This window comes from Cebidichthys violaceus, unplaced genomic scaffold (assembly GCF_023349555.1).
Source record: "Cebidichthys violaceus isolate CVI_PGR_0920_01 unplaced genomic scaffold, fCebVio1.0.p SCAF_2, whole genome shotgun sequence".
NCBI lineage: Eukaryota > Metazoa > Chordata > Actinopteri > Perciformes > Stichaeidae > Cebidichthys > Cebidichthys violaceus.
Genome location: NW_027176372.1, coordinates 10,190,025 through 10,204,536, shown reverse-complemented (window position 1 = coordinate 10,204,536; position 14,512 = coordinate 10,190,025). Strand labels below are relative to the sequence as shown.

General features: G+C 40.3%; 1 protein-coding gene across 1 annotated transcript; it reads left to right on the top strand.

Moving 5' to 3' along the window:
* Positions 1-1,358: 1,358 nt before the first annotated feature.
* cysltr1 (cysteinyl leukotriene receptor 1) lies at positions 1,359-4,675 on the top strand. The gene is made up of 2 exons (XM_068715367.1): positions 1,359-1,403; positions 2,196-4,675. Exon 2 carries the CDS (start codon positions 2,214-2,216, stop codon positions 3,246-3,248), a length of 1,035 nt encoding a protein of 344 aa, XP_068571468.1. The 5' UTR covers positions 1,359-1,403; positions 2,196-2,213; the 3' UTR covers positions 3,249-4,675.
* The last annotated feature ends 9,837 nt before the right edge of the window (positions 4,676-14,512 follow it).

The window sequence follows — 14,512 nt, the reverse complement described above, 5'->3', positions numbered from 1 at the left end:
TTATAGTCAGTGCTCGGATTCAATCCTTCACTGTTCACTCTATAAATGTGGAATAGTAATAACCAAACCAGCTCCTGCCAGATCTCAACACCACTAACAATATAAATTGTATGAGGCCCAGGATAATGCACTTAGTCTATTAAGCATTTTGACTTCCCGTTCACATTATTGGATATTGGCAGATTATGCTTCATGAAGAAACCACACCAGCTCATAAACAACGCAATCAACTCAACCACCATTTGTTGTCTACCACCTGTAGATGCTAATGGCTAGTAGCTACAGACGTACTTTCAACATCTCTGAGAAGGATCAAAACACAAATATATTCTTTGCAGTCCACTTATGCACTGTCGAGCTAATAGAGTAAGCGGTGTTGATTCAGACAGCCGTGCAAGTGGGGTTGGATGTTTGTCTTTGTTGGTTCCTAGCTACTAAATGAGTTACAGAAGAATTATCCTGCCCTTCCACCACAAAGGCCTTTCAGCTGCAAAAATTTGTTTACCCATTTCCACTACAGCATCCGCAGTCCATTTACTCACCACAAATCACACTCATTAGGAGATTTCAAAGGAAGTGCTGGGGAATAACTAATCATTATCCATCATCAATAAACAGGGGTTGTCTTGATGGCCAGCATGTACAGTATGTCCCTTTGCTTTACCACCTCACACCTCAGGATTAATAAGAGTTTGCTCCTGACTTGTTTCTGAAGAACGGCTGAATGACGAAGACGTTCATACATATTATAAGCCCTGTCAATAGGAATACACAATGGAGCAGGTTAGACAAGCTAATACAAGGAAATGAGGCAGAAATATGATATGATACATAATGAGGCAGATTACATATGTTCAGGATAGAGACAGGTCTGTGAGCGGCTGTAAAGCTAACAGTCAGAGTGTGACTAAGGTGGATTCAGGCAAATGTTTGAATTGGATCGGATTAGTGATGTCAACAATGTAAATAAGCTCTTGGGTTTTATTGTGTTTTTGTCCTTTTGACAACATTTATCAAATGATGCAAATAAGATTCATCTAAACGTCGTATATATTTTTCAATATCTAGTCAATAAAAAAGTAAATTCAAAGTCAAAGCAACCAACTAACAAGAGCACAACTTTCAGTGTTAAGCGCAAATCTCTATTCTTTTTACACTTTGGCTCTTTTTTCATTTACTGTAAATGCGTGGCCGCATGGTTGATGATGTCATCGGTGGAGAAGAGTCGAAGACACAGGCAAAATGAAAAGCTCCTCAACCACTGAGGCTTCGAGGAAGCAGCCACCTGCTGCAGTGTCCTCCCACTGCTTCTACGACATCTGGTTGACGAGGCAGAGCAGACCGAGAGACAAGATCAACAGACTTGGCTGCAACGCTCCGACACCAGACAAGGAATTCAGAAGGTAAGGAAGGAAGACTTGATTTTTAAATCAGAGAAGTTCTCACTTTTGTTCAGGGGGAAGAAACTATTACAGTTACCGTGTGTAGTTATAATGTGACTTATCACATCCAGTATTTGAGCACATTTTCAGCTTGCACACATTCTTTTTGAGGCGGTCAATCAAAAGACAAACAAGAGAGACAGTGCAGGCAGTACAGGCAGTTAGCATCAATGAATGAATGAATAACATTCATATATGTAAATAAGTAAGTAAGTAAAATGTATTTATAAAGCACTTTTCACAGACATAAGTCACAAAGTGCTTAACTCTCACTACACAAACTGTCCAATACAGCGTGCATCGGATCGGAGCCAAACGGATAAACAAGTGTACAGTAACGTGCATGACATTCTGATTCACAGGATGCATTTTACATTATTAATCGCAGACAGTAAAAGGTTTTCGTAAATTGCCTAATGCGCTTTCAGTTGAGGCTGCCAGTTAATGTAACAAGCATGCAAGTTTATCACCTGATGTACAGATAAATAGAAGTTGGTTGCAAAAAAATTGTCATCATGCATATTTGTCTTTTTTCACCCAGAAAATAAGCAGGACCTTTGTCACCCAACGACATAAAGATCTAAGATTTACTACTTTCTGCGTTTCAGACTATCTCTGACAACAATCTCACACATTAAAGTCACCACACTCAGCAGCAGCGAGTGTTTGTTTTTTTTATATATTTTTTTGTTTCTAGCCTTCACATGCTCTCTTTTGCACACATCACCATGCCTTTCCTCTGTGTCTCTGCAGCTGCAAGTGTGACCTAAAATGGAATCAAATCTGACAGGCAACCTCGAGGGAAACTCTACCGAGTGTCCTCCCATCGACGACTTCCGTAACCAGGTTTACTCCACATCCTACACGCTCATCACCGTGCTGGGCCTGGTCGGCAACGGCTTCGCCCTGGTGGTGCTGATCAGAACGTACCGCCAGAGCTCACCCTTTCACATCTACATGCTGAACCTAGCTGTGTCCGACCTGCTGAGCGTCATGACGCTGCCGCTGAGAGTTCTCTACTACGTCAACAAGGGCCAGTGGAACCAAGGCGATTTCCTCTGCCGTATCAGCTCCTATGCCCTCTATGTAAACCTCTACTGCAGCATATACTTCATGGCTGCCATGTCCGTAACGCGCTTCCTGGCCATCGTCTTTCCCGTGCAGAACATGCGGCTGGCGACGGAGACCCGCGCTCGCCTGGTGTGTGCGTGTGTCTGGGTGTTCATCTGCCTTTCATCCTCGCCCTTCCTGATGTCGGGCCAGCACACTGACCCCATCACAAATAAAACCAAGTGCTTCGAGCCACCGAAGACTAGTGGTGAGGGTGTACATAAACTGGTCATGCTGAACTATTTGTCCCTGGTGGTGGGCTTCGCCCTGCCCTTCCTGGTCATCCTGCTCTGCTACGCTGGCATAGTCCGTGCCCTGCTATCCCGCACCAACTCCGCTCAACGCCAGCAGGACGCGAGCACCAGAGCCATCCGCATGATCGTCATCGTCCTGCTGACCTTCCTGATCTGCTTCATGCCATACCACGTGCAGCGTACCATCCACCTGCACTTCCTGTCTAGGACGGACACGCGATGCTCAGAGCAGGTGGCCATGCAGAAGTCGGTCGTGGTGACGCTCTGCCTGGCCGCTTCCAATTCGTGCTTCGATCCGCTGCTTTATTTTTTCTCAGGAGAGGGTTTCCGCAATCGCTTGTCCTCCCTGCGCAGGACAATGAAGGGCAGCAGCCTGAACCGCGTAGCCAGAATAAAGCCCGCCACAGTCTCTGAGGAGAACCACCAGCTGAAGGCCAGTTAATTTGCACCAGACAAACAAGGATTTGTTTGAAGGAAGACTTCACCCACAACAGTACCATTTATACATCACTCACTCGCCCCGTGTTGCCTTTAATTCCCTAAGAAAACGTTTTTCCTTGCATCCACAGTGAAAGGAGAATACGACTGGTTAACTGAGAATTGAATTATATGGCACGATATGTGTGAGAGTTTGTAAACAGAAGTTTGGATGTAGTTTTGCTGTCGTTAAAGCCGCCCCCCCCCATTTACCTCAATTCAACAAGACTTTTTAGATTTTTTGTTTGCCCTGGAGCCATATCAGAAAAAAATAGATTTCTTCACAAATTCAAGGTTACACGGGGCGTAACTGATATACAAATGTTCATCTAGTGGGTGTAGTATTCCTTTAAGGAGCTCAGGATGGCTTGTGTTCCCATTTACACACAGGAAAGTTGAGAGAAATATAAGGAGGAGATAAATGGAAGAAAAAGGTTTTACTTGTAAGGGCTGGTTTACTATACAGTATTTAAACATCTCAGTAGCAAGTCTCACTCTCATTTATTCCAAAGAATGAAAAGTGTTCAATATTGTAGTGATGTTATTCTGTATTATCATTATGGCAGTAACAATTAGCCTATTGTGTCCCAAAAAGTTACTCAAACCGTGGAATTACAAATATGAATTCACAGTATAAAAATGTATGAATGTATTGTAGATACTTTTGTAATATGCTTTTTTATTGAGTCTTGTATCACACAACCTGCGTATGAAAGAAGGGCTAAACTATGTTGTGTTGACTACTGTAGACCTTGACTATTCTTCTTCTGGTTATTCCTCTATCATTGTTATTTTTTAGCATTTTTGTAGCAATGTTAATGTTGTCATGACTGTAACCTTTTTTTATTATGAGTTATTGTGATTTTCCATCCTTATCATAATTACTTTTAGTCAATTTGGATTCAAAATTGTTGTTTTTGTGCTTCTGATTTTTTATATTTCTGTGCAGCTTTTCTGTAAATACTATTGATGATGATGATGAATTATAATGTCCTCAACCGTGTACCTTTAAGGGAGTAGTTTGATTTGCTTTTTTTTGCTCTCAAGAGACGACACCACTCTCATAACTGCGGGAAATACTACAGCCGACTCACGCTTACCTAAGCTTAGCTTAGCATAATTACTGTAAACAAGTGAAACCTCTGGGCTCCCCAATCAACACGTTGCATACCGTTTGTTTAATCCATAGAATGTATGCGTGTTTCCAACCTTTATGCTATGCTAACATAACCGGCTACTGGCTGTAGTTTCATATTTTCTGTGCAGATGTGAGAGTGGTATCATAGCAAGAAAGCAAATGAGCATATTTCTCAAAAAAAAAAATCTAATTATGCCTGAAATGATCCTGCTGTAATCCTGTCGTGTGCAAACACTGTTTCATCTCATGTTTGATAACTGCATCAATAAATCATCCAATGCAAGCCAGTTCAGTACGATCACATGACACCCTCAGTGTGATGGAAGTTACCAACTCCGTCCACTGGGTGTCGCACCGGCACACACGTTGTTGTAGCCCTCCTCCAAATGACTCGAGGCTGATCATCTTCTCCATTGATTTTCTATTATTCACCTTCAAAGAGCCGCAGCACTGCAAGAGGAGTTGTGTTGCACTGTGACAAATCAAATTTGTGCAAAAAGTCTTAAAACTGTCAGTATGGCACACAAACACATTAGTTGAAGCTATTAAAAAAAAAACATGCTACATTTATAGAAAGGGGTAGAAATAGGCATCATTCTATAGAGCAAATCAAAAAGCAAAACCAAAATGTAGCTCCCCGGTCAATTAGAGATACAAAACAACACTGAGAAACCAGACTGCTGAGGCCAACCCTGCTGATTAGAACATAGAGGGCCACTGTATTACCACTTCATAAACAGATAATATCGAGCACATGATCGGCTCCCTCCATCTGCACAAAAAGATGTTTGTTTCAGTCTGCAAAGTAGGACCATCTCCGAGATGGCAGCCTGTTGCAGTGTTCGTGTACCGCTCAGCGGACGTACTCGCCATGCAGGAAGGAAGGAAAGTACCCTGCTCAATCCTTCCTTGTTTGTTTTCTAAAGAGGTTACGGTGCATTGCAGGAACGTTTCCTCTCTTTCATCTGTGCTCCAGGTTTGCCACAATCCAAAAAGTGATTTGGCTGAAGCACTGATTCGTTTTTTGGGAGAGGCTAAGATTAAAACTTGATCGCCCTCGGGGGGGAGCAGACTCAGCTTTGCAACATGTGTTAATGCCCACCATATGAGTGCAGAAAACAGTCAGAAGAGCTCTCCAGGAGCTCTTTTACCCTGGGTCCTTTCTTAGTTAATTTGGATTTCCTGTATACATGGGAATCCCAATGGCAAATACCTTGAAAGGCGCCTATCAGGCCTCAAGATGTCGGAATGTAATGACGTGCGCCCCTTTAATACAATACATCAGGAGGGGTTCACTCTTTCTTTGAATAACATTTTTGGCCACTTGATAGCAGCACAACAGGCTGTAAACAACAGGATATAATCACCTTGTAAAGCAGAACGACTTAATGAAAGTGTCGGCAAACATCTTTGTACATCCAGCTGACACAGCAGCATTAGCATGTATTCAGAGTCACACTACTAGCGTCTCAATTAATGTATGTTCATTATTCATTTTCCTTTCAGATCTGTTTAGTCTCCATCAACAGCTGGCAGAAATGTCCCTATGTGTTCATCAGCTGTTGGCTGTCTGGCAATGACCCAGACCCTGTATCTGATGAATAAAGTTGTTTTATTCTACAAGTGTTGCTGGAGATTTGTCTTTCATGTACATTTTCCCACGGTAAGTAGGTGAAGTTGTGCCAGAAACCCCGCACTCTGCTGTTTGGGGCTGAGCAGGTGGGTTAAGTGGTTTTTTTTCTCACTGAGAACAGCTGCCTGCTTCAACTGAAAAATTACGCTAATAAGAGCAAACCAAAACGTTGAAGTTTCGGATCATAAAACTAAAATAAAGAGCTGAAAAGTGCTTAAAAAATCTCTGAAGGGCTTAATGGAGAGGAATTATCTATTTGTTCCCTGAGTGTACATTTAGTCATCCACCTTTAAATATGGGTTAGCGCAGCTTTAAACATGAATACAGTTCAAGTCTCCAGTTATTATCATGGTCTTGTAACCTACGGTTGATGCAAATAGAACAAAAAATCCTCCCAAAAGGAAACAGCGTAGACATGGGAAAAGTTTCTTTACGCCATAGTTTATGGCTGGCTGGCAGTTGAGCTCTACTACAAACCTGATGTTTGACGCAACCAGACTTGATTTGCCACACAGATATGGCCATCCACCTCACTGAATGTTGGAAGGAAGAAGGAAACAGAACCAGAGTCCCTAGTGAGGCCTGGAACTCTGTTGGTCTGTGGACACAGCATGAATCCAAAATGGCTGCTCAAGAGAGCAGAATCTCCATCATTAGATTGTTTGTCTGGTTGTTATCCTCAGGTACAAAGCAGTTCAGTAAACATAACCCATTTTTCAAACACTGCTGTGTGTGTGTGTGTGTGTGTGTGTGTGTGTGTGTGTGTGTGTGTGTGTGTGTGTGTATGTGTGTGTGTGTGTGTGTGTGTGTGTGTGTGTGTGTGTACGTGGTCGCACACATCTATCTTATAATAACCACTCAACCAACATCAAAAGCCACATACAGAATGTAAGTTCTTTGGTTAAAGGCCAAGCTGATGTGTTATGATCGCTGTTGAGTTCAGGTTGGAGGAGAGTGAGGCAGAGAAACAGCTCACAGATGAGTTAATAGCGGCCTGGAGCATTTAGAGCAGCATGGGTCAAGCTATGTCAGGCTATCACTCAGACGCCACTCAATCATTCGTTCTCTACGTATTAAAAACAGGCAATAACACTTCAGACTGCCCGCTCTGTCACATTGTGCGTCGCCAAACACAACAGCCACTTTTTGTTTTATTCCAAACGTACTCCCCCTGCAGACCCGCCCAATCTGCCTCTAACAGGAAGCTATGTGAACAGTGCAATAGTGTCCACGACAGTCATTGTGTATTCCGCTGCACGTAATTTCACCCACCAGTGTATTTTTGGTCCGCGCTGTGACGCACACACACAGAGAAAGGCCCCTCAGTTTGCTTGACTTTTAAAATGTTATCCCGCAATCAGTTCTCCAAATCATGTAAAGCCTTCTGGCATTTGTTTAAAAAAGTAATTAAAAATCTGTTGTTTGTCTCAGAACAAATTAAGCTTCAGAATTATTGCATTTTTAAAATGCAAGCCTTGTTGTTTATTTCTTTTCAGTACAATATTTTTTTAAGTTTGATATGTCATTATTTAACCAGGGGGATTCAAGAAAATAAAATATCAAGAAAAAAACTAAAACAAAGCACATGTTTCATACCATAGATACACATTACGATTTTGAAAGAAGGAAAACAGTGCTATGAATAGAAATAATCTACATCATATGTTTCTCTGCACAAAAGATAATTTCTGTTCTTTCCATTTGCAAATATCTAGAGTCAGCTGTCTAAATCCCATGTATTGTATTTAAAATTATTGATGACCAGAGCCAATCGGCTCCTTTCTATCACACCTCGCAGATTTTTTTTATCATCTGTTAGAAAGCTGGACAAAGCCTTAATGGTTGGAGACTTGAATCTTCATATTGATGACACTATATGTAACACTGCCTCTGAATTTCTCAATCTCACGAATCCATCGATTTAAAAAAACACGTATCTGGCCCTACACACACACACAGGTGGTCAGACTCCTGACCTTGTTTCAGCACTGCGGCTGTCAATTTCAAATGTCGAAGGACAGAAAGAAGCCACGAAGCTGGAAGTGCACAGACTGCATCTCAGAGAACTAATGGGTACTCTTAATGACGTGGTGAAGGCTGAGAGATCTTCTTATTTCACAAATCTATCTTATAACAATGGAAATCCTAAAGTCCTATTTGATGCTGTAAATTCTGCTTGTCTCTCAAACAATGACTTCAATAACTCTCAATTAATTCATCAATAATGTAATAAATGTCAGGGCAAACATCTCACCCTCTTCCAATCCAATCCCATCCATCCATCTATGACTTCTTCTGTCATGTGTAGATGATATTGTTTGTTGGGACAAATGAAACCTACTCAAGCCCACTTAATGTCGTACCGTCTGTTTGGAAAGGCTTTTAACCTCAAAGGTCCTTCCACAGTAAGTTAGTGTAAACTGGCTATATTGTTCAACCTTTGTTGAAGAAACCAAACCTGGACCTATCCCTGCCAGAGACCTACAGGCCTTTTTCTAAACTCCCTTTCTTCTCAAAGATTTTAGAAAAGGTTGTAGAAAAGCAACGTGTTCAAATACTGGAACTGCACAAGGGGTTTGATCAATTTCAAACAGCATTTGATGCTGTTGACCACCAAATTCTAATCCACAGGCTAAATCACCTTCTGGGCCCTTCTTGAGCGGTTCTTCTCCCGTCTCTCAGATAGGACTTTGTCAGTCTCTGTAGGTGAACTTGTGTAGGACACGACTGCTTTGCCATGTGGTCTTGGGACCCATTTTAATCTCTATATACTTGCTGCCACTATAGGGGAGATTATCAGTTTAAGCAACATTTGTACATCCAGTTGTGTTTTTCATTGAAACCTGACGAGCCTCATGAAATTTCTATACTGAACGCTTGAATGCAACCAGGAACTGGATAGCAAATCATTTTCTGCAGTTAAATGCTGATAAAACTGAAGTCCCGATTTTTGCTCCCAATAACCTTCACACAGCGATCATGCAGAACCTCTCAGTCTGACTCTTCTGTCCTCCCAGAGTTTTCTTAGTGTACCTCGGACACATTTTAAGACCCAACGACATTGTGCTTTCCAGTGGGTAGCCCTAAACTTTGGAATAGTCTCCCAATAATCTTTTCAATCTCTTTCAAAAAGAAGTTAAAAACCCATCTGTCGGGAAAGGCTTTTAAGTAGCACGAGGTATTTTATGTTTTAACTTGTGTCTTATGTTTCTGTCCCTTGTATATTTTATCCAGTGTTTTGATCTTTGTTTTATTTGTTTTTTTACTGTAAATAAAACAAAATAAATCTAAATCAACTTTGCTTGCCTGCTAAACCTGTGTCTGGCTGATGATAAACTCTCCCTTCATGTGCAGAAATATCTTCATAACTAAATGCAAAATTTATAATCATTTAAAGCTGTTAATACAATACACTGTCTCCTGCGGTTACTGCCGTTGTTAACGGCAGCCACAGTCGGCCACAGAGCTGTCGTTCCTCTTCTCAACCATCTTGCCAATTGCACAATTTACAAAAGCCTTTCTTCTCTAAACGCAATGGACAATACTCCCCTGGAGAGCTGAATATAAACTTCATGGTAATTTGCATAAAATGTTGAAGCTCTACACAATGTCTGTAGCTAGTCTGATACTCCACCAAGCCTAAATCAACCTCTTCAAAAATAAAGAGATAAAAGTTGAGTTTGGGAATGATCATTCAAACAGAAAGTTCTTTGTTCAGGGTCAAAAGAAACATTCGCTTTGCGGCTCACAGTTTGAGTCTTTCTCTGACAGCAGAGGCAGAAAACGTCTTTGTAAATCAATGAGGTGAAATAAAGAGGATTTAAAAGTTTACTGAAGCAGTGAGGATGGGAATTAAAGCTCGGAGAAGAGGTGATACAGAATTCCTCGACACACTGTAACAAGTCCAGTGACGTGCAGTGAAACTGGATCATTCTGGTAATAGCCCAGTTAGACTCCCACTCAGGTTTGCTACGCATTCTTCATTGCCTGCAGTGACACGTATCGGGCTGTCTGTCCCATGTTGAATTGGTTAAGAACTTAACATATGCACAGTGTCTAAGCAGGCTGTCACAGTTTATCCAGACCAAATAGACCACTGTCAACATATATTGACTCCTGAGGGAGTAACCCTGAGGTTTTGCTCTGAAACCTGCCCACCACATGGTGAAAAATCAGACCCTGCAAAAAATGATGAACACTGGAAAACACAATTCTTCATTCAGAGTGTGATTTCAATGAATTATCTGCTGATTCATCATCGTTCAACCGAAACCCTAGTTTCCAAAATGTAAAGTTTTCATGAAAGATAAAAACAGCCTTGTTTAAAGATGAATGGCCATGAATTTGTTACACAGTTGAATGGGTCTTTTCATGCTTTTAGTAGCCAAAGGCACAAGTGGACTACTTCGAACCCATAAAGAAGCTTTTAATCCAGTTTACTTGAAAATACAGTATAACACTTACAAAAAAAGACATACATGGTTTTCACCTGTGAGCAAAAATATGCAGGCCCAAAACCGACAAAATGCAGTTGAAGATTATTATTATTTTATTTTTTTACCTCTATTTAGGCAGAATAATGTCATTGAGATTTTGAATTGAGTTTACCAGCAATTTAATTAATGCAAGAAAGGTCATATGTCTGCTTAAATGTTGGTTAAAAAGTAACTGAATTAATACAATATATTATAAAATGTCTTCCAGTTTACCTCATGTCTCAAGTTGGTATTGCTTAAAGATTTTTGAAACAAAAGTCTGATAACCACAGTGTAATAACTGCACAATATTTTGCATCCCCGTCAGCGCAAGGTTAACGTCATTATAAAGCTGGAAACGGAAGATGGCTTAAAGACATTACTATAAAGTAGGCTAATGTTCCCTTGAATTCAATTTAAGTCAATTAATTAATTCCTTGTTGAACAGCTCAAGGCAAGTCACTCTGCAGAGAAGAAAACACAACATAATGACAAAAAAAAATACAAATTGAGATGAAACCAACTTAAGATGTTCAAATTAAAAACATCCATAATACGACTTAGTCATACTGTCCTCTGGTAGGAGCCCTTGACTCTTTCAAATGTCCGTCCCTGCTGCGTTTACTGCTGACAGGATTTATGGAGTCTGGAATAAAACTGAAACTAGTTTAGTTTGTTTTACACTTGGGGCTCCTAAAGCCTTCTTTCGTGACAGTGTCACGGCAAAACAAGACACAACAGTGTGGTGAACTATGACATGATAAACACAATCACCATTCATGCATTTCCACAGTTGAGAAACAAGATTAGACCAAACTAAAATGGACAAAAACTGATCAGAACATCGGTTCAATTTAAGTGACAAACAATCACCAAAGCATTGTGAAAAACGTATTCCTATTTTTTTTAGTAAAATAAATAATTAAAATTAAAAAGTCCTGTAAAAAGCTCTGTAATCTTTGAACTCTCCAAAAGGTGCACTGCCATTGTTGGAGATATTTCCAGAATCCTAAAAATTACACAAAAAAAGAGTCTGCTGCTCAATGAAAAGGGTATATATTTCCTAGGTTCAGCTTTTTTTGTTGTTGATCCAAACAAAGATGGTAGCCGTATATGTCCATGCTTAAAGGACCAGTGTGTAGGATTTAGTGTCATCAAGTGGTGAAGTTACAGATGGCAACAAACTGACTACCCCACCGCTTGCCCCTCCATTCCAAAGCGTGTCGGAGAACTACCAACACATTCTCACACCAATGCCTCAAATAATGCTGTTCATTGACTTAAGTCTGAGTCACGTCTCAAGTCTTTTGAGGACAAGTCTCAAGTCAAATGTCGAGTCACTGCGTGTGGGGATTATTAAAGTGTGACTCGAGTTCAAGTCGCAGACTCGAGTCCCCATCTCTGCTGACTAACGACTCACGTAACAAAATGTCAAGGTTTCGTTTTTTCCATTTCACTTGGGACATGAACATAGGCCGCGTGTATGAAAGTCCTGTGTTTGTTTCACCCATCTGCCCTGGGTGGACATCTTGCTCTTTATACTGCATTGGTTGCAATGTTTCCTACACATGCTAAATGTGCGTCTGTGTCAGATGCCAATGAGCACTGACCGAGCTGCGTTATTTTCCAATATTTTATATTTTCATACAAAATAACATTTTAATGTATACTGTAACGAATTGCTGTAAATTTACGGTGGATTTTTAACTGTATCTTACAGTATTTCATAATAACTGTAACATACAGTTAAATGTTCATCCCTCGCATGTAAATTAACAGTTAATACTGTAAATTAACAGTAAATGCCGTCAATTAACAATAACAGCAGACTGCCGTTATTTAACAGCATGATACAGTATTTTTTGCGAAGAGGTGGATACATGCTTCTCCATACAAGTTCAATGAATCACAATCGATCTAACGTTACATCGTACTGTCTATTGTAGGTTAATGTGTCTGTAATGACGATAGAATATTTTTATTATTTAAACTCTTCATTGCCTACAAGTCATTTTTGAGTGACAAGACGTGACCGACTGCTCCTGAACGTGACTTTGGATACAACAGCTTCAGTTCATCCTTCTGAGCAACAGCCATGTGGAGATCAACTGAGGAGCCGAGGTAACTTATGCTTATCAACCCGAAATTCAAAGTCTCCATTATTGTTTTGTCTTCATGATTATTGAACTGTTAACATCTCGGATAATGTTTCACTTGGTCTGTTTAGCTAGCTAACAGCATAACAAGTTACCATAAGTAAAGTTAATTACCAATTACAGTGTTAAGATGTAATGTTAATAACCTAACTTGTGTTTACTTGTGCTCTTATTGAACTGACTGCAGGACCGCAAACAGGACGGTTATCTAAATCGAGAGGGGACCAGAAATCACCGACGATGAACAATTGAGGTAACGCTAACAGTAACGTTACATGTGTGTTATCCCAGGAGCAACATTAACACCAGATCAAACTAATTTTAGTGTTTGAATGTTAGTCCATTGTGGTCCATTGTCTTAGCTTCATTTCTTCACCTAACGTAATCAGCTCATCACAAAGGAGAGTCTGTTCATTTAAACTGTATGGTATTATTGTATTAGCTTTTTGTAAAGACTTGCACTGATATGTTAACATGCGTGAGGCACATTCAAACCCACAGTTGCACACCCAAAGCTTCTTTCAAGTGTGTTTATCCTGATGTCAAAGAACTTTCCCGAAGTTCAGAACATTGTGTTTCTAATTTTGTTATTTGTTTGTTTTACAGTCACTCGTCATCAGAGATTGAGGATACCAGCTGGACACTGCAGTCAAGTTCTCTTTCAAGGTGTTCTCCTTATTGTTTTCATTCATGTGTGAGTTCATGCAGTTCAAATTAACTATAAATGTGTATAAGACTTGTTAACAAGCTAGACTGCGATGCAGTTCTATTACACTGTTCTTGATACTATTTTAATTCAATGTTACACTGTTGATGCTCATGAGTTTAGTTAAGCTGGTCATTAACGATTTATTATTATTTTATTAGTTTTCTTCTAACCATGCAGTACATTGTGAGTTTTGTGATGTACAAATGTCCCTTTATTATTTGAGAACATGAAATAAACTGTTATGTATGCATTGAATGTCTATTGTTCTTTTATTTCTTGGGAATTAAAAGCAAAAGTATTGGGTTGTATTACCCTTTGTAAATAAACGGTAACATTCTGGACTATACCGTAAAATCACGGTAAAACTCAGTTATCCTACTATCACATACCGTGATCAAGTATACGGTAAGATACCGTAAAAGTATATTACGGTAATGCACCGTAAAAAACAGTAAATTACTGGCGTCCCTACTGCCAGTAAGTTACTGTTAAATTCCGGTGAAATAATTTAGAGTAAAATAGTAAGAACGTGTAATTTTTGGCTGCTGGGATTAACATAGTCACAACATAAAAACCTTCTTTTTTAATGAGCAAGAGACATTTCTTTTCTCTCCAGATGATCAGAAGTCTTTAAAAACCTTCAGAACAGCAGTGTTGTTCAACGACCTTGTAGGATTTGTCAAAGATCGCTGGGTGTTTACTTCTCAGAAAATCTGAGCTCTATAGTTCTGTGACACAAATGTAAGAAATGGGGAGAAAAGAATCCTCCTATACAGCCCAACATTGTTGAAAACCTTTAACAGATTTCAGTGATAGGTACGTGGGTAATCCTGTTTTTTGGGTGGGGTCCTACATGCTCAGTGGGATTTAAAGGAAGCATAAACATAGCAGGCCTGAAGCTCCGGGTCATTACAAAGCTGTAGAAGGCATGTGTGACTGTGTGGGTGGGTGACGGGTCAGGTGAAGATACCAACGGGGCTTAATGTTGTTTACTTTCCCCTTCAAGTGGCCATTGTGTTCGCTTGCACCCATCACATGACACCTGGTCACAGTCTCCCCATCAGGGCCGTCCTCAGCCCTCCACTTGCTGCATCACAAAGACACACACAATCACGCTC